At 33.0% G+C, this 24,447-nt stretch overlaps 1 protein-coding gene across 3 annotated transcripts; it reads right to left on the reverse strand.

Annotated features, from left to right (window-relative positions):
• Positions 1–1,715: 1,715 nt before the first annotated feature.
• LOC143253627 (uncharacterized) lies at positions 1,716–14,936 on the reverse strand. Of its 3 annotated transcripts, XM_076507782.1 has the most exons (4): positions 14,767–14,914; positions 13,765–13,822; positions 6,580–6,689; positions 1,716–4,428 (listed from the first exon to the last, which is right to left on the reverse strand). In XM_076507782.1, the coding sequence occupies exon 4, from the start codon at positions 4,379–4,381 to the stop codon at positions 3,740–3,742; it is 642 nt and encodes a 213-aa protein (XP_076363897.1). In that variant the 5' UTR covers positions 4,382–4,428; positions 6,580–6,689; positions 13,765–13,822; positions 14,767–14,914; the 3' UTR covers positions 1,716–3,739. The 3 variants fall into 3 exon arrangements, with proteins under 3 accessions (XP_076363897.1, XP_076363896.1, XP_076363898.1); XM_076507781.1 differs by lacking the exon at positions 6,580–6,689 and having other exon boundaries at positions 14,767–14,936; XM_076507783.1 differs by lacking the exons at positions 13,765–13,822; positions 14,767–14,914 and adding an exon at positions 8,797–9,027.
• Between the last annotated feature and the right edge of the window lie 9,511 nt (positions 14,937–24,447).

The raw sequence follows: 24,447 nt of genomic DNA on the forward strand, positions 1-24,447 counted from the left end.
AGGATATCAACAAGTTGGCCAATTTTTATTGCTGTGGGGTCTGTAATGCTCGGCTCAAACAATCCTATCATCTTCAATGACACAAAAAGATATGCATAGCTAGCCATATCAAGATCGTTTGTTCCAGTGAGTGGATGCAGTGCCCTGAGTCTCTTTCGAGGCAGCCTTTTATTCAAAGGGTCTTAACACTAGTACAATGGCTAAAAGTGGTTGGAATCCATAGAAAATAGAACAAGATATACATCCACTACAAGTTCTGTGGCATGAAGGTGAGTAATACATCAGAGGAATCTTATGGATGGGTACAACACAGAGACACAGACAGTCTACCAGTTTCATGAATGCTCATGGCATAGTTGTCTTAAACAAAGTGAGCAGGATGACGTCACAAAGTGTGGCTCAAAAGGACTCTAGGGTATTAACTCTAGGCTACAACCTCATGAGAGTATGGTCACGTGACTCACCAAAATCGTGAAAATATCTCAAGACTGGGTTGGACACTCAACACACTGAGCAATACCCTTATGATACCATATAGGACTTTGAGGCATACTTCAATAAAACTAGAAATCTTATGTTCACATATTAGCATGTCCTAATCTCTGTTCGCTATCAGCAATACCTTGGATTCCATTCCCAAGCACATTGTGTCGAGAGACGCCAAAGTGGTGGCGAAGTTTGTTGCAGACATTGAAAAGTAGGCAGCCTATCTATGTCAAGATGTGCATAATTGCTATCTATTGTGAAATCTCAACCTGCTTACCGAGAAGATGCAGAAAAGAGTGGAAGACTGGTGCAAACAGTTGCCTGTGTAGAACTACAAGCTACAACTCGGGGCAAATATGGCATGAACCTGATCAAGGAGCATTTCGTGGGAGAGTTGGCTAATATCTGTAATATTGCAAATGTCCGTGAAAAGGTCAACTAGGCCATGTTTTTGCTTATCTCCAGGTTGTGCCTCCTGGATGTCATAAATTACCTGGGCCTCTGTATTAGCTGCAGTAAATGGGCCCAAACCATATAGCTGCACACAGACTAAGTCCTGACTTCCCTATGAATGTTTTGACAGTCCTAACAAACTCAACTATCCTGCTCTTCCAGATTATCCCCACTAAGATGGATACTTGCTATCTTACAATGGCGGGAGTGCAAGTGCCTCTTCCATGCCAAGAGCATAGAGGCCTCTGCAGACTGCCTGTACTATTACAACACCTAGATGTAGACTTATTTCTGAAGGCCCTTAGCAAAATTTGCACTTTCTATGCTAAATCAGTATCAGTATTCAAAAGGATGCTGTATAGCTCCAGAAATGTCCCTGCAGCAACTATTGCAGTGAACTCTCAAGGGCAAACAACAAAGAGGCAGAATAGTTCAGTCAAAGTAGCAAACATCGCTAAATCTCTTTACCAACCAATCGAAATTAAGATAATTCATAAAATAAGTTCGTGGGATATTCATAGAATAATTATTGGTAAAAATAAGTTAAATTAATAATTTAATTCACATAAATGTCAGTGCGTTTTCGTAACACTACGATTCAACAACGACTTTTGTGCCACTTAATAACAAAAGTACAACCAAATATTGTTGTTAGTCTATGTACTTAAAGAATAAAATGAAATGTATAGACAACAAAATTATGAAAATATTTGTTGATTTCTTAATTTAGTTTCAATGATTAAAGAGGTTTATTTTAATTAAAAACATTGGAGATGTAGCATAAAATAACTTTATTAAGAAAAGATTTACTTTTACAATTGAATCGATATTTTCGCTTTCATAATAAATAGTATGCACTTGGTTACGATGGTGATCCTACGCCACTTAATTTTAGGCTTACTATATCAAAATTTACTACACTTCTAAGGTTTCACGACATACACCCACCCCCTCATGGCTCTTTTGCATCCTCCTCACTAAAATCGTAATGGGAAGACAGTAATCGAACTATTCATCCGGATAAATGTATTTTGGCTTTCATGATTCCTCCTATTTTGAGAAGTATTAAGAGTTACGTGACATAGCATATATGGACTTTTATATAAGTTAAATATGAGTTTCGTGATTCTAAAGAACAGTTCTTCATTGGCACATATTTCCCTGGCCAACGATTCTTAATCGAGTTTGATGATAGTTTGAAATTATGGAAGAAATTAGTTGAGTTGTATTCATTGTGAACTTAAGTCAATTAAATGTCATATTCACATGTACGACTAGTTTTTTATTTGTTTGTTTGTTTGTTTTGGAATTTCGCACAAAGCTACTCGAGGGCTACCTGTGCTAGCCGTCTCTAATTTAGCAGTGTAAGACTAGAGGGAAGGCAGCTAATCATCACCACCCACCGCCAACTCTTGGGCTACTCTTTTACCAACGAAAAGTGGGATTGACCGTCACATTATAACGCCCCCACGGCTGGGAGGGCGAGCATATTTGGCGCGAACCCGCGACCCTCAGATTACGAAGCGCACGCCTTAACGCGCTAGGCCATGCCAGGCCTTGTACGAGTAGTATATACGCCAAATGTAGGACATAAAGAGCCATTTGGTTGTATCAGTTCCAATATTGAAAAAGCGTTTCATTTGAATTTGATGAACGTTTCTGGAGAACAACTGTGATTTTACATTTTGGAAAAGTTGCAATTTAACCATACGTTATTTGACTACACACATCTAACCATTACTTGAAAAACCAAACATTCTTTATATTTAGTTAAAAACTTACACAGTAGTACTAAAAGTCGGCTGTACATTTAATTTCCATTATTTGGTTTGATAGAACCAAAAGACACCATTGACTTCATTCCTTTGAGATGAAAAGCCATATCTGTACCGATTGGTATGTATTTCTTTTGTTGTTGTTGTTATGTAGTACTCCTGACTTGCAACAAGCTTTAAAATTTTGATATAAATATGATGTAACACCTTACAGTATTGGAGTTTTTAGGGATGAAGTGTATATTTTTGTGTAATATGTATCGTAACACTCTAGAATCAGCACTATTTGCAATGCGTATGTATATGTTCAAATATTTTAAAAATATTATTAGAAAAGGTATCTAGCTTCTTGATCATACATTTTCGTTGACAAAAATATATTTTAGAATTTCGTAACTTTTAAATGAATGAAAGAACATATCTGAAGAATATTTTAAGTAAGATGCCAAACTAGTCACAAGTTTCGCTTAGCTGTCTTAGCATTTCAAAGATACTTAATTGTGTTACCATTTCGCCACATTTTTTTCGTATATTCTATTTTATTGAATAGGTTTCAAAGACATGTGACATACTTTCATCCACAAAATGGTGGAGCTATATAGTCTTTTATCCCATTTTTGGTATGTTTAAATGTATGTTTCATGTTCAAAAAATAGTTACACAGGTAGAAAATTCATTAACCTTCAGAATTCTATGATTTCTCATAATCTACAAATAGATGCATGTGGTTTTATGAATTCGTGTTATAAATCAACATAAACGTGTTACAAGTGGTCTCATGCTATTTATTTAAGTCAAAGTATAACAAGCATATGCTTTACTCGGGAAATAAATGGTTAAAGATGCTCTTTGATAGTCGTAGCCAAAATATCTTTAAAATTAATGAAAATAAATCAGTTTAAATCTATAGTTATGTTAATTGGGTTACACTATTTAGTTTTGATTTATTTAGAATAATCATGTTTATTGTAATAGTTGAGAACGTTATGTTTTATAGATAGAAATGCAATGAGGAAAACATTGTATCATAGCTTTTTGATTGGAATCTTCCCTGCAATAATGTCTTCCAGCTTATGTTTACCAAGTTCATTATTAGCACTTTTAATAATCTGCTTTTTCAACTCGTTCATAATCTTAGGCTTAAACTTGTCAAAAATTATTTTTCCAACTGAGCTTAAAAGAGCATTGATGACATCACCAAAACTGCCTCCTCCTAAAATATTTTCCAACTTAATACTAACTTTGCTGAAATCAATGCTGACTGCCATATTATCAGCCAATTGAAGATAGCCATCTGTGGTCACTGTAAGGCCACCATCTAAATAAATGTCTAAATTATCTATTTGTATAGTTGCTTTTCCATCTCCATACAAAGGAAATATTCCAGCAATTTTGCCTTCTAGATTGTAGTTGTTGCTAGTAGCTTTTAAGAAGGGAAGCTTAAGCTTGAAAGATATTTTAAGATCCTGAAGGTCTGCTTCTAAACTTGGAACACTGAAACCAGAGAGCCCAAATAGCTGCAAGTTTTGAATATTTATATCAACTTGTGCAATACCCTCTTTGATATTTTCGTTTATATTTCCTATCATAAGAGGGTCAAGTACAGGGAATTTTAACTCAGGAACGCCTGTGGGCATCTTGTCTCGAAAGTTCTCCAGAACTGCCATAATGTAGTTCCTAAGACTGTCGTCGTGTTGAATTACAGGAGTCAATCCTAAATGAAGAAGAAAGGTGTTGATTACATATACAATACAATGTGTGTTTGACTTCTTTTGTGTTGTGATGTTTAAAGGCAAGAAATAACAGCGTTTTTGCACAGTGCATGAACATTTATTAAAGCAAAAAGTCTTATAAGTAAAATAAAATATATTATTTATGCTGTATTTCAAACTACTCTATTGAACTCACTATTAAAATAGCGAACTAATTTAAATATGTTACATATTCAGTCCACTTCAATAAAACTATAATCATAATAAAGCTTATAAACAACTATTTCTATAAGATATGAAATGTACAAAAGCTAAAGTTTTATTATCTGTTGCAGTCATCAAATGAGACGTCAAAAATAGTAATCTTTTGCAGGTCTTTCAAACAAATGTTATCATCTTGAAACCTTCAAATATTTGCTGCTTGTATGATCTTCTAATATACACCATGAACAGAAAATGTCGGTGGTAAAGGTGCAAATATTACATCTATGAAGGGCACAAAAGTTTAAAAAAGTATTAAAAAAGCTCAACATTATGTTATAGACAGCAAAATTCTGCATAATTCTCAGATTTTCTAAATAGCGTGACAGTTAATATGATCCGAGTGTATCGTGCAATTCCAATAAATTTTACTTTAAAATACTCATTTGTTATTGTCTACACGTTTGCAATAGACATTTTTGGTATATGATGCGTATAAAAATAATTTACAAAGGATATTACTTTGTCTAAAATTTTAAATCACCTCAATGATCTCATAGAATACGCTCACAACACTTCATTCCATAACAATAACAATTATTTTCCTATATCTCTATATTTCTGAATAATCTGTCTGCATATCACCAGGTATACGTAAGTTTAGGTGTATGAAAACAGTCTAAAATAACAAACTCTCAGTTATGATAGTTCATTACCATAAAAGTATGTAACATAAACTCAGCGTTACAAATAATAGTTAGAAATAATTATGTTGTTTGTTCAGATGCACATGCTTCTTTTCAGGGGTAGAGAAGATGACATCGTAGTTCCATGAAATATATCTAGATGGTGTTGCTAGATTACCATTACACTTGATAGCATGGAAATTGTCTGCTGCCAGTGAGCATATTATTAGGTGTTGCATCATAGTTTGAGTGTTATTTAATAGGTGTATAATATTGCTTGGTAAATTATGTTACTAAAGTTAGTGCTACTAGGATGAACAGTGTTTCTATAAACAGATAGTTATATAGAATGGTGAGCTCATTGTAAGTGTCTCAACATGTGATTATGTCATAAGGATCGTAGTCTAGATGTAATTTTTGTCCTAAAAAGATACAAGTAAAACCATTATTTTAACGAGATAGCCATTAGAACAGCTACACATGTCAGGTTTAATTTAAGCTATCCATTATTCCGACAAGGCAAATATTAGAACCTTGACCCTTTTAAAACTATCCACCAATTTATGCTTGAAACATTTAGTTAATTCGTTAATTTTATATACATCTGATGTTTCATTTTTATGGATGAGATGGTTCGTTAATAATGTTCTTAGGCATTCATTTAATGCTTCTGTATTTAATTTACAGGACATACTTTTCCAGTTTCGTAGATTTTATATGTACAATGCTTATCATTAGATAATCTCTATAATAAATATTTTGCATAATATATTCGTCCTGAAACGGACACCTATTTCAATTACTCAATAATATATAATAATTGGTGTGCTTAGCTTTATAACTCGATTTGTTCCATTGTTTTGTTTTTGAATTTCGCACAAAGCTACTCGAGGGCTATCTGTGCTAGCCGTCCCTAATTTGGCAGTGTAAGACTAGAGAGAAGGCAGCTAGTCATCACCACCCACCGCCAACTTTGGGCTACTCTTTTATCAACGAATAGTGGGATTGACCAAAACTTATAACGCCCCCACGGCTGAAAGGACGAGCATGTTTGGCGCGATGGGAATGCGAACCCGCGACCCTCAGATTGCGATTTGTTCCATTAATGTTTAAACGATCTACGTAAAGAGTTATGTGTAAATATTATGATTTTTACGTTTCTGTAGATATGTTCACAAATATTTAAACATATGCTTGAAAATGTTTTTTTTTTTCCCTTGGTGACTGAAAATTTATGCATATAGGCCCAATAAGTAAAATTCTTACCATTTCGAAAAACGAAACGTTTATTACAGATAGGTCACCATTTCATCTTATTATTGATGTATCCCGGTTGATGACAAGTTGGGTAAACCAAGGGACATGTTTTCTTAAGCCTGAAACAACTAGTGCTTTAATTTCTATAAAACTGACATACAAAGTAGAAAATCTATTTCGTTATATTTCAAATTGCACTTTATTTACTCTATAACATTTAAACTTACTAGTTTGCGAAGGCATCAAATACATTTTTCACGAATGAACACAACTGAGAAAAAAAAAAGAGGTGACAATCATAGTCCAATCATAGGACCTTTAATTTTCTTTGACATTTTATAAATCCAGCATATTTACTGCTTATCATTACAATCAAAGTGTTAAATCAGACTTAACAAGCATGGTGAAACATTTATTAACGAAAGTTCAAGATAATTATTGCATTATAAACATCTTATTTTATAAAATATTTAATTAGCTTTCCTACAAATGTTTTCACGTTATGTTTATATTACTATTTCAGCTAAAGTTTATATTTTTCACATGTTTACCAATATGAGAAAAGAAACACTGAGTTTATACTGAAGTTATTGATCTACATAAGTAATTAAATAAATGATTCAATTCAAGCTATTATTTTAAGATTTAACTTTATAGGCTAAAAAAATTATCCTTCAAATATTTTCCCCATACATATTTTAAGACAATGATTTGGTAACATACATTATATTTTACTTTCACCTCGTAAAAAGGTCATCAATATGTATTAATAACCTGTTATAAATCACAGTTCTGTAATCTCATATAAAACTTGTTTCCTAATACCTCAAATGCTATCATTAATATGTATGAGTAAATAACAGACTTGACAAGCATACTGAAACATTTATTAACGAAATTTCAAGATACACAGATATATTATTCACATAAACATGTTTGTGTGTAAAATACTGGATTAAGGTTTAGACAGTTTTTAATAAAATATGTTAATATTACAATTTGTTCAGTTCAGTTTATTATATAAGAGTTTTGTAGTTTATAGACCACAGAGTTACTGTGCAGTTCTTCAATTTTTCTAAGGTCATCGTACCTTACAGCAAAAACATTTCACATTCACTACTAAATAGGATTAAATTGTGCTTGACCTACAGCACTTGGTCAAACATTTAGACAGGATCAGTTGAAAATATAACTTATACACATCCTACATTGATAATTTAGTCTGTTCAGACTAAACATCAGATGTCTTGCTTAGTCTTTTATAATAGATTACACACCATCAATATCAGTATCTTTTAATAACTAAATTTTATATAACTCATGTCTCATCATACTCAATATGCTATTATAAATATGTATAAAACATTTACTGACAAAACTTCAGAATGTAATAAAATACTATTTACAAAAGCATCTCAGATTATGAAATACTGACCTACAGTCCAATGTAATAACACCTGAGGAATATACTTGTTTTAGCATGTTATCAGTAAAATAAATTCATCACTGTAAAAGAAAAGGTAATGAACATTCCTCAGTGTGATTCGAGCTAATATGATCAGAGTTTCTTTAGTTTTGAAACTACACAAAACATATAATGTATTTTAAATCCGTAACTAAACTAACTGTCCCCATTTTGATGGAATTTCAAATGTTAGATCCATCCCCTACAGCTTAAAGTTGACGTTTTACACCATAGCCTAATATGCTATCATCAATGTGTGCAAGTAAAATAATAGACGTGGTAAATATCGTATATATTGAAACATTTATTAACAAAAGTTCAAGCTAAAGAAAAAAACGACTTTATTCAAGACTTATCTAAAATGATAAGCATATATTCTTCTTTTAAAAATACCATCTGTAAAATAGTGACAAAAAAACTTCAATTTTGTTTTATTCTTATGATAACAGATAAGATTATTCTTTCACATTTTATAAATACATCACGTGTACTTCCCCAAAATAAGTTGCATATAAGTTTAAATTAATTAATTAAGAATGGATTTATGTCACTGAACTTAACAGTTAGTAAAAGACACAAATTTATCTATTCTTCTACTTGTGTGTAATGATACAGAAAGCTAAACGTGCGTTCATGACATTCGCACAGTTTGAGGGTACATTAAGAACATATTTTCTGTTTTAAGTTATAACATTCTGTTATCTATCTATAATTCACATGTTTGTGGTTTTAAACTATAGTTCTTTACAAATGTAACTTACCGAGATTTATACATAGCCTTTCTTTTTCAGGATGCAATTGTGAAATATTAGTATCATTCATCGTACGATTTAAGTGTGTTCTTCAAATTTATCGCTAACAGCTCGATACTCATACATATTTAGGAATAACGCAAACAAAAACATGTATGGATTATAACTTACTGGATTGTCATTATTAAATTAACTTTCATGTATTTGTATTACATTTCAGTCAGCACAAAATTCCTGTATACCTTCCACTGACTTTAAAACTAAAGCTAATAGAGAGCAGCTTATTGGAATGGTATCTAAACAATTGTTATCACTGTGGAAAAAATATAGATCCAGGAATCAGTGGCTTCCATCATTGGTTGTTTTTTCCTGTTCCCAAAATAATACTATTTATTTTTCATGTTGTGTAAATCCTCGATGCTTATCCTTAATCTTTCTAATACTCACTATTTATTTATGATAACTTTCCATGCTTATCTTTAGACATTGATCAGCTTATCATTTCTATTTCAGTCATGTATCACCTTTATATTTTACTGTAACAACACTTAAGAGTAATTTTTATCGACCAATTCTCAATGTTTGTTTGTTTTGAATTTCGCACAAAGCTACTCGAGGGCTATCTCTGCTAGCCGTCCCTAATTTAGCAGTGTAAGACAAGAGGGAAGGCAGCTAGTCATCACCACCCACCGCCAACTCTTGGGCTACTCTTTTACCAACGAATAGTGGGATTGACTGTCACATTATAACGCACCCACGGCTGAAAGGGCGAGCATGTTTGGCGCGACGGGGATGCGAACCCGCGACCCTTAGATTACGAGTGGCACGCCTTAACACGCTTGGCCATGCCAGGCCATTTCTCAGTGACAACATCTCTTACACTTTTTACATAACGATCTTGTTTCCGGCCGTGTTTCACCAGAAACGGGATATATTTACAACAGTATATTGAAATATATACAAGAACACTTCCTGGAAGCCCAAGTGTCTTTCAAGACGTCACTCATCTACATTTTTATGTCACTCACATTGCTATTCCTAGTTTGTCACTGAATAAGAAAGATTCACCTTTCGCAAACACACGGCTTATAAGCTTATAAGCTTATATTATAAAAATATAAGAATATTTTAGGCACACGTTAAAATGATTTTAACGTTTTATGATATGACTTCTTTATCATTCGTACTTTTTGTTGTTTTTTTACATGAAATCAACTTAAAATGGGTGTTTATATAAATTAACATAAAAATCGTCTTAGAGATTCACCAATTTGATCAGGTTTAGTAGGCCCAGCATCGCCAGCTGGCTTAAGGCGTTCGACTCGTAATCCGAGGGTCGCGGTTTCGAATCCCCGTCACACCAAACATGGATTTAAAGTATAACGGTGTGTAATTTATCATAAAGGACTGAGCTAAACACATAATTTTCTGACATATGATCAGTCATATGATACTCTGAATAGAGTGAATTATCAATGTAAGATGTTAGTGGATATTAACATAAGTTTAAATTGAGTAGTGGGCATAAAATATCTTTATCATAAAGTACGCTGAAGTCAGCGAAATACAAGAATTGCACAGAAAGACAGAAAGACCTTCAAACTTAAACTGCATAAAAAATCTTATATACTGAACTGAAATAAACAGCCAGTAATATGAATAAAATGTAATTGAAAAATAATACATTTTACCCAAATTTTGTATCAAAGGGTGAATAAAATATTTGAAATGTAAAATAGGTTTTTATAGTTTATCAAACGGAAATATTTTATTAATTAATTTATGTAGCGACTGACTTCAGTACGATGTTTTGTGATAAATTCAGTTTGTTTTATCACATTATTACACATAAGAAAATCATATACTTTAACTAAGATAGCAATATGGACATAATGTAGAAAAATCTATAGAAAATCTCATTCAATATTTTATAAATTAAGATGTTTATAATGCAACAGTTATCTTGAAGTTTCGTTAATAGGTGTTTCACTATGCTTGTCAAGTCTGGTTTAACACTTTGATTGTAATTATAAACAATAAATATGTCGGATTTTTAAAATGTCTGTTTGTTTTTTTTAATTTCGCGCAAAGCTACTCGAGGGCTATCTTCGCTAGCCGTCCTTAATTTAGCAGTGTAAGACTAGAGGGAAGGCAGTTAGTCATCACCACCCAGCGCCAACTCTTTTACCAACGAATAGTGGGATTAACCGTAACATTATAACGCTCCCACGGCTGGAAGGGCCAGCATGTTTGGTACGATGAGGATTCGAGCCCGCGACTCTCAGATTACGGGTCGAACGCCTTAACCCACTTGGCTATGCCGGGCCTTAATGAGAACTTCCCATGCCGAGAAACGAACCAGGTTATAAAATATCAAAGAATATTATAGGTACTTTTAAGACTATGATTGTCACTTTTTTTTTTCTCAGTTGTTGTAATTTGTAAAAAAAATATATTTTATGTTTTCGTGAACTAATAAGTTTAAATGTTACAGTATAAATAAAATGAAGTCACCAAAATATATATTTTAACTTGTTTGTCAGCTATGTAGAAATGAAACATTACTTAAGCTAACAAGTCACTTGGTTTTACACATCGAGTCAAGTTTCTCAACTTGCCATCATTATGCCTCTTATAAGAATATTAGTTATTGAACCTAGATGCCTAAATATTCATTCAGCAATAAACGAGATCCAGGTAAATATTTGTGAATATATCTAGAGAAGGGTAAGTACAGTTATAGTTATGCATAACTTTTTACGTAGAGAGTTTGAACTTTAGTGGAACACGTCGAGTTGTAAAACCAAACACAAAAGTTATTGTATATTACCTAGAGATTTAAGTAAATGTTTTTTCGGAATGCAATATATGCAATATATATAGACTAATATATAGTATAGACTAATAGACTAATATATAGCATGCAATATATTTATTACAGTAATAAACCAGTGATAAGCATTTTATATAGAAAATGTAAGGAAATGCAAAATCCTATAACGTTAACTATATATTAAATCAATAGTTAAAAACATAGTCGACGAACATTGCATATCAAGCGTACATGGATAAATATTCAGTCAGCAAGAAGCAGGTTCTAGAACAATATTTGTAACATATAACGCAGATCGCTTAAACTTTAGTGGAGCAAATCGAGTTGTAAAGTTAAACATAAAAATTATAGTATATTAATAAGAAATAAAGTAAATGCTCTTTTCGGGATGAACATATTCTATACACTATACTTTTTTAGTAATAAACCAGTGATAAGTATTTTACATATAAAATGTAAGGAAATATAAAGTATTTGTCCTATAAATTAAATACAAAAGTGAAAATATGGTCAGTACATTAATTTTATATTAAATGAATACTTTAAAATGCAATCGACTAATTGTCCTGTTCAGTATTTACATCTAATGTTTCAGCAAAACCTATAGATCTAATGAGCTAGTGGAATGTTTTATACATAAAATGGTAGGTAACTGTAAAACGGTCTGTGTTATAGTGTTCAAATATTGGATAAATTAAAATACTACGTGAGATAAAATCAGACATATGTAATTACTATAATAGCTGTCTCATCAAAATGATAGTTTTATTTACAACTTTGAGATTACATAATTAAATCTAGACTACAATGTTGATGATATTATTACATTCTGAGACATTTTACGATGAACTCATAATCTAGTATAACTATCCATTTATATAAACATCCACTGTAGCAACAGTAACCTTAGTAACATAATTTTCCAAGTAATATCATCCACTTATAGAAACACCATATGACTTTGTAAACTATATGCAATACAGTTGAATATATCAATGAAAACTATAAACATGAACTGATACAAGTTGAAATCTGTATGCAATCCTATGGAACCTATAAAACATTATCCTTAGTAAGATCATTCACCTATATAAGTGATATAGGTAATTCAATCCAACTATCAAAAGTTGGTAACATTGCCTGCCTATGGAACCTTAGAAACAACATTCACCTAGAGCAGCAGGCCCTCTAGTATCGATCTATAATGTGATTCCTCCCCTATATTAGCAGCACCTTGTGGTATCATTTCATGGCCTAGCATCCTCTCCTTTCAGTAATACTCAAACCATGATGGCACACCGAGCAAACAATATCCTCTTTGGCAACAGATAACTTTATTTACTAAGTGTCATGGCAACATTGCAACTTTCGGGTGTCAAGTGTCATGACAGTAAAGCAAGTTCCGCCTATCAAGGTCCATGGCAGTCTAGCAACGTTCCAATAGAAACACGCTCTCTGGTTCCACTTTATGGAACTATGACGTTATCGACTGAAACAGCCAATTAGCGCATATGTGAACAATTGGGATAACTACCGTTAAACTACCAACAATATGTGAACAATCCTAACACTTAAACTTAACCCTAACATTAGGTTGTATTTTACTCTGCTACATATCATCATAGCAGTATGATACAGTTTAAAACCCATATCAGCATATGATGGTTCTTAAGGAGCAGATTATTAGTTTACAGTCACTAATGATATTTAAAACAACGTATTAGTTTGTAAGCTAGTAATGATGTTGAAGACAACTTAGTAGATTATAGGCCATTTATGAAGTGTAAGTAATGATGTTTGAATCACAATGTATTAGCTTATAAGCTACAGTAATGATGTTGAATTAAAATATATTAGTGTATAAGGCAACTTATTAGTTTATGAGGCAGTATGATGATATTAGAGTACGTATCAGTCAGTAATGGTGTGCAACACACAGCAGATGGCCAAATGTAGCTTTGCTTTAAAATAAACAATAAAACCTAAACTACTGATTATTACACGTGAAAAGTTAGCGGAGGGTGTATGAAAAGTTGAAATCTTCTTGTAGTTTTTATATAGATTATTAAAATCTGAGAAATTAAAAATATGCTTTGAATTGTGTTTCAATATTGCTCATTAAAAGTAAATAAGGAAAAACCTACCTACAATCTCAGCACCAAATAAGAACAGTATTAAACGATACATTGTTTCCAAAGGAATCTGTGAAGAAAAGATAAATATTTTACACAAGCTTAAGGTCATTATATCTTGATTTAGTTTGTCAAAAAAATTAACTTTGTTGAGACATTTTTATGTGATTTTTATAAAATCATGTTATTGTTAAACGAATATAAAGTATTTTGATTTATTTTACGACAATGATTCTTTGCTTTTAAGAAAGAATAAATTATGTTCTATACATTAATATCATAAATTACTACAAACACATTGTAAATATTTTTTCTGTAAATTATATTCATAGTGCTTCTAAAAATATATTAAAATAATTCTGTCTGTTCAGTGTTTTGTTTTCCTGCTATGGCTAATTTGAAAGTAGTTTATCTTAATATTCGTAAATTCTGGTATGAGGTTTCATTTTTGTGCATAAGGTTTTATGTAAGCCAGAGCATGAGCTTTATGGCAATACAAGTTTAATGACTCCACAAGCAAAGTTTTAAACACCGGTAATATCTCAGGTCCGTCGCTGGTACAGCGCTAACTCTACGGATTTACAACGCTAAAACTAGGGGATCGATTCTCCTCAGTGGACTCAGCAGATAGCCCGATGTGGCTCTGCTATAAGAAAACATAGATGCATATAATATCTCAAAACTTCTGGATATTCTAAATTTTCTTACAATCTGCAACAAAAAGATGTGTTAAAATATCTTGAACTAGCAATAAACATTGTATGCACTAAATAAAAACATATATAATTTGATATTAAAATACTCGACCATCGTGACACTTACATGACAAAAATATTTTCGTCTGCTGAGAAAGTATGTTGCTCATTAACAATACTAAAACTTAATCATGTTTAAATCATTATCAGTAACTCCTATTTTAGGTATACAAAATTATTTAACTGTTTACAGCTCATATATTCAAAAAAGAAAAATATATATTCGTGTTAATTTACTTAATTTAGAAATTTCTCTCACCTATACGATCTGGACTGAATATCTTATTGTTCTAAGCTCAAGTATGCTTTAAAGTTTCGAAAAGAACCTCCTAAATTAATCAGTACGGCGTAGTCTATAAAGGTTGTAACTAAACTGAACGTTGTAGTGATAAGTGTAAGATATGTTCGTGATACACTTGCAGTAATTAGAAAGAAGTTATGTAAAACTTTATCACCATACGATCATTTCTCATAGGAAGACCGTATCTGCATCCGGTTTGTTGTCAGAGATAACAATAGCATTTTGCAAGACAAGTTGTCCGAAAATTCTAGTTAATGTTTATGTTAAAATCAATAATATGTGTCGTTGTAAGGGACTTTCCCACGGTGTTAATTGTTAGGCTTTGAACACAGAGAGAGAACAGTCTAAACGTGTAATGTACTTTCGAGAACACTTACCGATACATAAGCTGAAAGTTGAGACACTTTAAAAAATATTATGCAAACGTGTTGCGGCTAGCGAATCACTGATACAACTATTCTTCTATAATATTACCAATAAATTGCAAGTTATTGCTCATATTATATAAGGTTTTGTCTAGTAAAGAAATGTGTAATCTTGTAATTAATACAATTAGCATTTTCCAATTAGCTATTTTGTAAGGATAATATTTCGTGTTTCATCTTGAGGACTAAATCAGAAGAAAACACTTGAAATATATTCACTATTCATATATAATTTCGTTAAAATATCACAAAAACCTCTTTAAATCATGCACGAAATATATTTATTGGTAAAACGCAAAAACGTCAATTCTAAAATTCATAAACTTCCTTTAGACAATAATTTTTGTTGGACTTCGTGATGACGAAAAACCCACTTGAAGTAAAAATATATTCTCAAGACGGATTGTATGGGAATTAGCACTTTAATTAATATAAATTACAGAACAACGTTTCGACCTTCTTCGGTCATCGTCAGGTTCACAAAGAAAGAAAGAAGTAACTGACCGGAAGCGATTTTCCGTTGTACTGCAATTTTTTCTCAAGTATATTATAAAAATGATAATACATTATTCTTTATCTCATATTTCTCCGGGCCCCCTAATCAACCCCGAGCTCCGGGACGCTAAAGCCCCCTTCCTGTCCCCTCCTCTTGTCAGGCCTGCTGACCGTTGCCGAGCACATGTCTGAAGGACGAGAGTGTAAACGGGTACGGTATTGTATGGGGCGTTACAATAAGATGTTAGGTTATTATTTAGTATAAGTATAACGGGGTTCCTTTATATTGGTTTAATTTTGGTTTTAGTTGTTGTACAAGTAGGGTTTCTTTGATTTTACATTTGTTTATATTTGTTTCCCGACTTAGTATCTGGGTGTTTTCTATGGTTATGTTGTGTTTATTTGACTTGCAGTGTTCAAAAACGTGTGAAGGTGTTTTTTGTGCTCTTTGAATCTGGATTCCATTTTTCTGCTTTTTAGTCAATCCAAAAGTCGTAGCAGTTGTCGCATTGTATTTTATAAATCATGTTGCTGTTGTGTTTGTCAGTATAGTTTTTACATAGTATGAACTTTACTTTTGCACCTGTTTTTTGAATAAATTGGGTGTTTACTAGAATGTTGTGTTTTATTATGTTGTTGTTTTTTCAAATGTTAGTTATATTTTTGCTGATGTCGGGAATATATAGTAAACAGCAGTGTAAGGTTTTGTAGTTTGTTGTATCTTGGGGTTTATCATTGTTAGCTTGTTGATCTAGGTGTATGTGTATAAATTCTTCAACGGCTTTTTGGAGGAAATTTGTTCATGTTGATTTCATCATTAATTTTATCGGGTGAACATAGTTTCGTGGCTGTGTTTATTTGGTTTATTAATACGTTGAGTTTTTGTTTTGTTTCATGTTCTGAGTCCCAGAGCATATATAGTCCAGTAGGAGCAATTTTGCTGTGGATTTCTGTTTTGAATTGTGTATCAGTTCTAGTGATCTTGATGTTGAGAAATCCTCAATGGTTAGTTTTTTTCCTGATCGTAGGCGAACTTAATGTTGGGGTTGAAAGAAACTAAGCGTGTGTTCTATAAATGTGAATCTAACAATTATATCGTCGACATACCTGTACCAGTATAGTGGTGGGTGTAAGGCTGAATTGATCTCTTGAGATTCAATCTGTGTCATAAAAATATTGGCTAGAATTGAAGACACGGGATTGCTCATATTTAGACAATTTATTTGGTTTGTTTAGAAATAAAAGTTTTTTCTAATTTTTGTAACTTGCAAGCTAGTACGGAAATGTAACATCAAGACAAATGGTAATATGTTGTGCGAACAAAACCTGCAAGATAGTATTTTATTAGCAGGAATGATAGCATTTTGTTAATTTTCCACTTTCTGTAGTTCAGACTGTGGTAATTCAAACTATCAAATGTCTTCAGTCGATATGCTTCACTGGACCCTTGATTTATATATCAAATTACAATGTAATCCGTGCTCGGCATGGCCAAGAGTGTTAAGGCGTTCGACTCTAATCCGAGGGTCGCGGATTCGAATCCCGGTAGCACCAAACATGCTCACCCTTTCAGCTGTAGAGGCGTTATAATGTGACGGTCAATCCCACTATTCATTGGTAAAAGAGTAGCCCAAGAGTTGGCGGTGGGTGGTGATGACTAGCTGCCTTCCCTCTAGTCTTACACTGCTAAATTAGGGACGGCTAGCGCAGATAGCCCTCGAGTAGCTTTGCTTGAAATTCAAAACAAACAAACAAGGTAATCCATGAAGGCATACACGAGGTATAAAATTTTGAATTTTGATTTTTTTTTAAATTCGCACCTCGTGTATAGAAACTTTATTTGATAGAAGAGCATACTTAAATTTCATGGAATTTTTTTTCAAGTTTGATAAAATAACTGATAAGTTTTTACAACTTACAATTAGATGTTAGGCAAGATCTAAATATGAACCACATCTGTAAAATTATTAACAAAACCACCCAATTCTGACCAAACTTTTGCACAAGCCTATGGTCTCACATTTTTATTACAGTGCCACTGTTTGTTTTTTCTCTCGGATTAAAGGCAGATGACTTAAAGACACAAAACTATAGCGTGAAGCTCGTGCAGATACGTAAGTATTGGTTAGGCCAAGCGTAGGCCTGGCATGGCCTAGCGCGTTAAGGCGTGCGCTTCGTAATCTGAGGGTCGCGGGTTCGCGCCCGAGTCGCGCCAAACATGCTCGCCCTCCCAGCCATGGGGGCGTTATAATGTTATGACCAATCCCACTTTTCGTTGGTAAAAGAGTAGCCCAAGAGTTGGCGGTGGGTGGTGATGACTAGCAGCCTTCCCTCTAGTCTTACACTGCTAAATTAGGGACGGCTAGCACAGATAGCCCTCGAGTAGCTTTGTGCGAAATTCCAAGACAAACAAACAAACAAATAGGCCAAGCGTTTAAAAGCATGATGCGGGTGAACAGTTGTTATTCATTATTCATTGACAACTTTTAAGCACAAATTTGCTTAAGTTTATAAAATTCGCCTAGTTTTAGAGCGTTTAACATCATGATGTCATCTTAAGCAATTAGTATGAACAATGATACTGTACCAATTGCATGGAGATAACAAGAAACTGTTAATCTAGTTTTCATGGCGTTATTTTAAAGAAAGTTACACTATTTTGAAAAGGAAAAGCTACCACAACATATTTCAAAGAATCTTGTTGGTTTTTAAACTACTGTTCCGAATAATAACTTGTTTTAGAATTTTGCACAAAGCTATACGAGGGCTATCTGCTCTTGCTATCCCTAATTTAGCAATGTAAGACTAGAGGGAAGGCAGCTAGTTATCACCACCCACAGCCAACTCTTGGGCTACTCTTTTACCAACAAATAGTGGTATTGACCATTACATTCTAACGCCCCCACGGCTGAAAGGGCGAGCATGCTTGGCGCGACGGGGATGCGAATTTGCAACCCTCGGATTACGAGTCAAATGCCGTAACCACCTGGCCGTGCTGGGCCCCGAATAATAGTTTTGCGATGCTAAAGCTAATGTTGGTTACTATCGAGTGCCATTTTCCTACTTGCTGTGGTTTGTCGATGTGTATTGACAAAAGTAATCGTGTGTAATCTAAAACACTTTAGATATGAAACAAACGTGTGGCCAAAAAATTATTTTCTGTGCGACTTAAAGGAATGAGGTCAAAATTGGCGGCCATACTGGTAACTACACTTATGGCGTTGATGATAATTTTACAGCAAATATTCATTCATTAGTTAGCTTTGATCATAATGGTTGGTTTGTCGTATGTGAGTTGTGGTTTGGACAGATGCATTTACCCTGAAGTCAAGTTAAATCACTTTGATTACAGAAAGAGACCATTATATTAATTATGTGATATTTGAAACTAACATTTTGCACCTAAACAGACTTAAGGTTGCCATAGTAAAGGGCTTGAATATATCTGCAATTGAGAATATTCTAATTTTCTTGAAAAATATATCTCATATGATATCAGAGGTTTCTTTATTCTAGTTTTCTTAGTTTGGATTAGATTGTGTAGTTTCCAAATATAATGAAGTTTAATATTTCAAAGTTTCATGATTTTAAGCTCAGATGTCAACAAAACATGAACACTTTGCCGTAGAAAGAGTTTTGCAAGATAATGTATCATGATAAATTATGTTTGCGCAAGCATAAGAGTTGTCACACGTACCAACATTTTTTAAAAACAAAACATAATTTGACGCGAGCATTATTTCTAAGTTGAATAAATTTGATTGTAATGTTAAAAAGTGCTATGAGACCAGGGAATGCCTCGTGTGAGAAAACTAGAGGCAAAAAACAACAACAAATTACAATCATTTTATTTTCCCCAGTGTGACGAATCTATTCAAGATAGGAATGGTGAACTGTTAACGGCTTAGAGACTTTGATAAATTAAAAAAAGTATTTAATATATTTTTGTGCGCTTTCTTCTGTAATTTGAATTCAAGGTACATTGTTTGGTGATCACTATTACTGTTTAGTTAGTCAATTTTGGCCATGGCCAATTTTTATATCAAATGCAGTGAGTGGTCGTCAAGGAGTTTTTGTGCATCCTTCATTTCTTCAATTTGTTAGTTTGCACAATGTTGATAACTGGGGGAGAGTAATAGCTATTAATTGTAATTTTAATGATTTTTTTTGTATTGTTTAATGTGTACGCTCCTCCAACTCTTTCTGAACGGTTTGTTTATTTACACTTTTCCCAGCTGCAAAAAATTTAGTTGTAGTAGTATTTTAATTGCGTCACTAATATTAAGTTAGATAAATCTCCGGTAAAATTATATCAAGATACTAATCACCAGTTTTTCTGTTAAGTACCTTTTCTTTATTGGAAGTGTCTTCGTTCCTCTGTGGTGTGTAACAGATTTACTGTTGTATATTTGTTCTTGTGCCTATGTTTGTTTCTGCATAGTTTTCTTTCTTGCCTGTGATTTATATTTTTAACTCCGTATTGTCCCGCTTATCCTCGAAAATTGTAGAACGTTCACGTGCGTAAAAATCAACAATATTTGTTTGATGAAAGTGCGTGACAATATTGGTCAAATATCTATAACTCGCATGATTCTTGTAAAAATCGGGTAGAGGATTGACTGAGGAAGATAATATTATTGGACAACTATAGTCGGTGTGTTAAAGGCCTAGAAAGGTATAATTGTGGTTAACGCCTATTAATTGGAATATACAGAATTATACCAAGAACGTTATAGATGTCGAACATTACAAACACTCAACTTCAGTACATTACCTTGGACCTTATTGTCTTTCTGAAGACATTAAATATCTTCACCGGTAAGAAATAAACTTCTTCTAATCAGCGTGAGGCTAATAATTATTAGTAATAATTATTATTATAAATTATAATGTGTTTTGTTGGTATATTAAAATATAAAAGGCAATTGTATCTATTTTGTTGGCAAATAACATTAAATTTAATACATATTAACATTTTAATTAACTACTAAGTTCATATTCAAACTTTTGGCTACTTGAAATAGTTGACGTTGTGGTCGACATACTTTTACAAGTGGAAAGTTTATTCGTGGTTCGCTAACTCAATCTCGGATTGACAAACTTTTTGTTATACCTAATGTGTTGTTTATTTTTAGATCGATCTTGGTTTCCTCAAACAGATCGCACTCTTTTTGATAGTTGATTTTAAATTTAGTCGGATACCTTACAGTCCTGGATTATGGCATTTCAATAATCGTCTGTTGATGGATATGAATTATGTTGAAACGCTACATCTTTTTAATTCAACAAAGTTGGGGTTGGCCTGATTATCAAAACAATATTTGCTAGTGGTATGGGAAGTTGAAGGAAACTATACAACAAATTTACTGTTTTTGTCGTGCTTGGTATATCAGACAGGGTGATCTATATATGAAGAGGGCTGTAGAACGTGAACATACCTTAATTTCATTTTCTTTTACAACCTGATAGTATGAGTTCGAGTCTCACTTTGTCGAACATGCTATGTAGTTGCTGACTGAACCAGCCACTCTTGTTTTTCAAAAATGTCTGCCAAAGCAGTTGGGATTAGGAGCTTCAAAGAAAAAATGTTATTTATTTAATATTTTATTCAACTATATGAAATTTTAGGACCTTCCTGACATTTATAAGTGTTTTTTTTTGTATTTCTTTATCAGACATGTTTTGTATATCCTCTTTTTATGTGAGATAACAACGCCTAGTTTTTCAGTTTTTCACATCTTATAACCATTTTAGCGCAATGTTTGATGCTATGAAACTTAACGTCTTCAAATATGTTCGAAGAGTGGGAAATAAATGTCAATTATTTTTAGAAAACTGTCTGTTCTCTAGTCAAAATTGGTTTCTAGTCACTCAGTTGGTTTATTTGTATAATTTGGAACTATCAAAAACAGAATATTTAACTACAGTTTGACTTTTATGCAAGAAAATATATTGGGCATCGTTTGGATTAAGTAAAATAGCGTCTCTGTAAACGAACTTTATGCATAAACTTTTCACGAGAATAGGCTTGTGTCTTTTATCTAAAGACAATGACTAAAATACTTCAAGTAAACATGTCTGTTGTACTTCAATTCGAAATATGTAGAAATGTAAATTTTTTATAACTTATTGGTTAAGTGATATGTGTTTTCTTTTAAAAAGATTAATTGCTGTAATTTCTTTTAGTTTGTGTACTTTTTAGATGCAACTTCCGTTTATACAGAAAAATAACTATCATTTTAAAGCTATGTACACTGTCTTACAAATTTTAACCCCATCTTTCCTACTGGTAATCAGTTTTAGGTATTGTGAAAGACATAACCCAAATGGTCAACAATAATTATTATATTAATGTCAGCCTAGTGTATAAACATTGCAAAGAACAAGAGGTGCAGTTACTAAGAGTAGAGATATAACAATAAAACTTCTTAAACACATGTTGCAATAGTCTGGGCCCGGCATGGCCAGGTGGGTTAAGGATTTCGACTCGTAACCTAAGGGTCGCGGGTTCGAATCCTCGCGCACCAAACATATTCGCCCTTTCAGCCGTGGGCATTATAGTGTGACGGTCAATCCCACTATTCGTTGGTAAAAAGAGTAGCCCAAGAGTTGACGGTAGGTGGTGATGACTAGCTGCCTTCCCTCTAGTCTTACACTGCTAACTTAGGGACGGCTAGCGCAGGTAGCCCTCGTGCTGCTTGGCGCGATATTCAAAAACAAACAAGCAAAAGTCTACTCGCTCCTTAGATGTTATCATCGTCGATTTAACTTTACATCACTATCCTACTAAAGTAAATACAAGTGGTTCTATACAACTTTATCAGATACCAAATTATATTTTAAAGCCGTGGTTCAAAAAGAACCACCAATATTGATTTCATCAGATTATTTTTAAAGCTAAGATTTGGTTTACTGTTACATATTGACAAAGATGAGAAAAGAACTCTCTACAGACTTAACAGAGGAGATTGTTCAGAAGCACAATTCCAGATAATGCTATAAATCGGTTTTAAAGGTTCTCAATTTGTTAGTAAGTACTTTGGAATATGTTGTGAAGAAATGGAAAGCGTGTCTCACTACCTCAACCTTATAAACATCAGGTCATTCTAGGAAAGTCTGCATTCGAACAAGCAGATGTAACTATCAAACCAACAGTGACACTAAAGAAACTGCAGACTTCAGTAGCATCAACTGGAGTTACTGTACACACTTCGACAGCATTACGTACCTTACACACAGAAAAAAGCTTGTTCGAGAGAATAACAACAAAGAAACTACTACTGACGAAGATGCATCTTAGATCACTAAAGGACTAAGCCTGTAAACATATCAATAATCTTACAACAATGTGCCAAAAAGTTCTATAGTCATATTAGACCAACGCATAACTTTTTGGGTTAAGTTTAAAAAAAGACGTGTTGATGGAAACGCAACTTTTTTCATGACCCAACGGTCAAACATGGTGGTGAGTCCATAATACAGTGGGTATGTTTTTCTCCAGCTGCCACTGCAGAACTTGTACACATTCAAGGGATCATGGACAGTGCAAAATATACACAGGCTTTTACAACACATGTTTTTAAGATTTTTCTTAGTTATATAGCTAAAGTGAATAACAATGCACCTTTTGTTCTTTGTAATCCTTAGAAACAATTCTGAGATCAATATAATAAATATTTTTGTCCATTTTAGTTATCTTTCACAAAAAATAACAACTTTATTACACGCACAGGAGGTAATGCTTGCAAGGTACTGTATATAGCAACAAGTAGTTACAACGTTTTACATTATGCTGAATATAAATAATGTAACTTTAGAATCAAGTACACATGGTGACACTTTCTCAAAGGAAACATTTGAATTTAATTATTTTGCGTGTATTGTAAGTAATAAATAAAAACTGCATTACCTTTTATTAAACGTTAACATTTTAACAGCTCTTAAACACCTGTTAAATCTAAAATAACGATTTCAACATCAAAAACTGCTGAAAAAAACTGGAATTCAATAAACCTAGTATCCCTGTATAATATTACTTATCCTACTAAAAGTTTTTACATTCCTCTAAATTTGTCCATGACTGTGTAAAAAAACAAACAAACTGCATTTCTCATTTATCTTTTGTTATCACAAAGTCACTGCTCAGGATACGTTTTCGTTCAATACTAGCATTCTTTGATTGACTGATGTTTCAATTTGGTTTTGTTTAAAACTTGAAAGGAATTCGTAAAATAATTGTTATTCTTTGAATGGAAATACATATTCCATAGTCGTTGCTGCAAATCGTGAAGATATCATTACGAATAAATTCCTCGAGACTCTCAACATAAGCTAGAATGACCTCCATTAATGTCTTCTTGTAAAAGACTTCTGTCCAAATGTCTATTACCACAAAAACTCCCGTTGTTTTTCATGGTTACATTCAAACACTTCATATCGTAGTTGAACATCTTAGAAAGGAAGTTAAGGACAATTTCTATCTGTATTATATCATATATTTAGCCAGAAAGGTGCTTAAGCTGGTGTTAAAGAATAGTGTAACAGAGCAACTGAAGAACAGTTGGTTGTCTCTAACAGTGATTGTCAGAAAACTCATGGTGATACATAGTGATGTCTTCAGAAATTTCATGGTGATACATGGTGATGTCTTCTTGGTGTTATGGAGAGAAAGTTATCTGGAACTACTAGAAGGCACCTGCTGTTTCAGTACATTATATCT

The sequence above is a fragment of the Tachypleus tridentatus genome, chromosome 6 (assembly GCF_004210375.1).
Source record: "Tachypleus tridentatus isolate NWPU-2018 chromosome 6, ASM421037v1, whole genome shotgun sequence".
Taxonomy (NCBI): domain Eukaryota; kingdom Metazoa; phylum Arthropoda; class Merostomata; order Xiphosura; family Limulidae; genus Tachypleus; species Tachypleus tridentatus.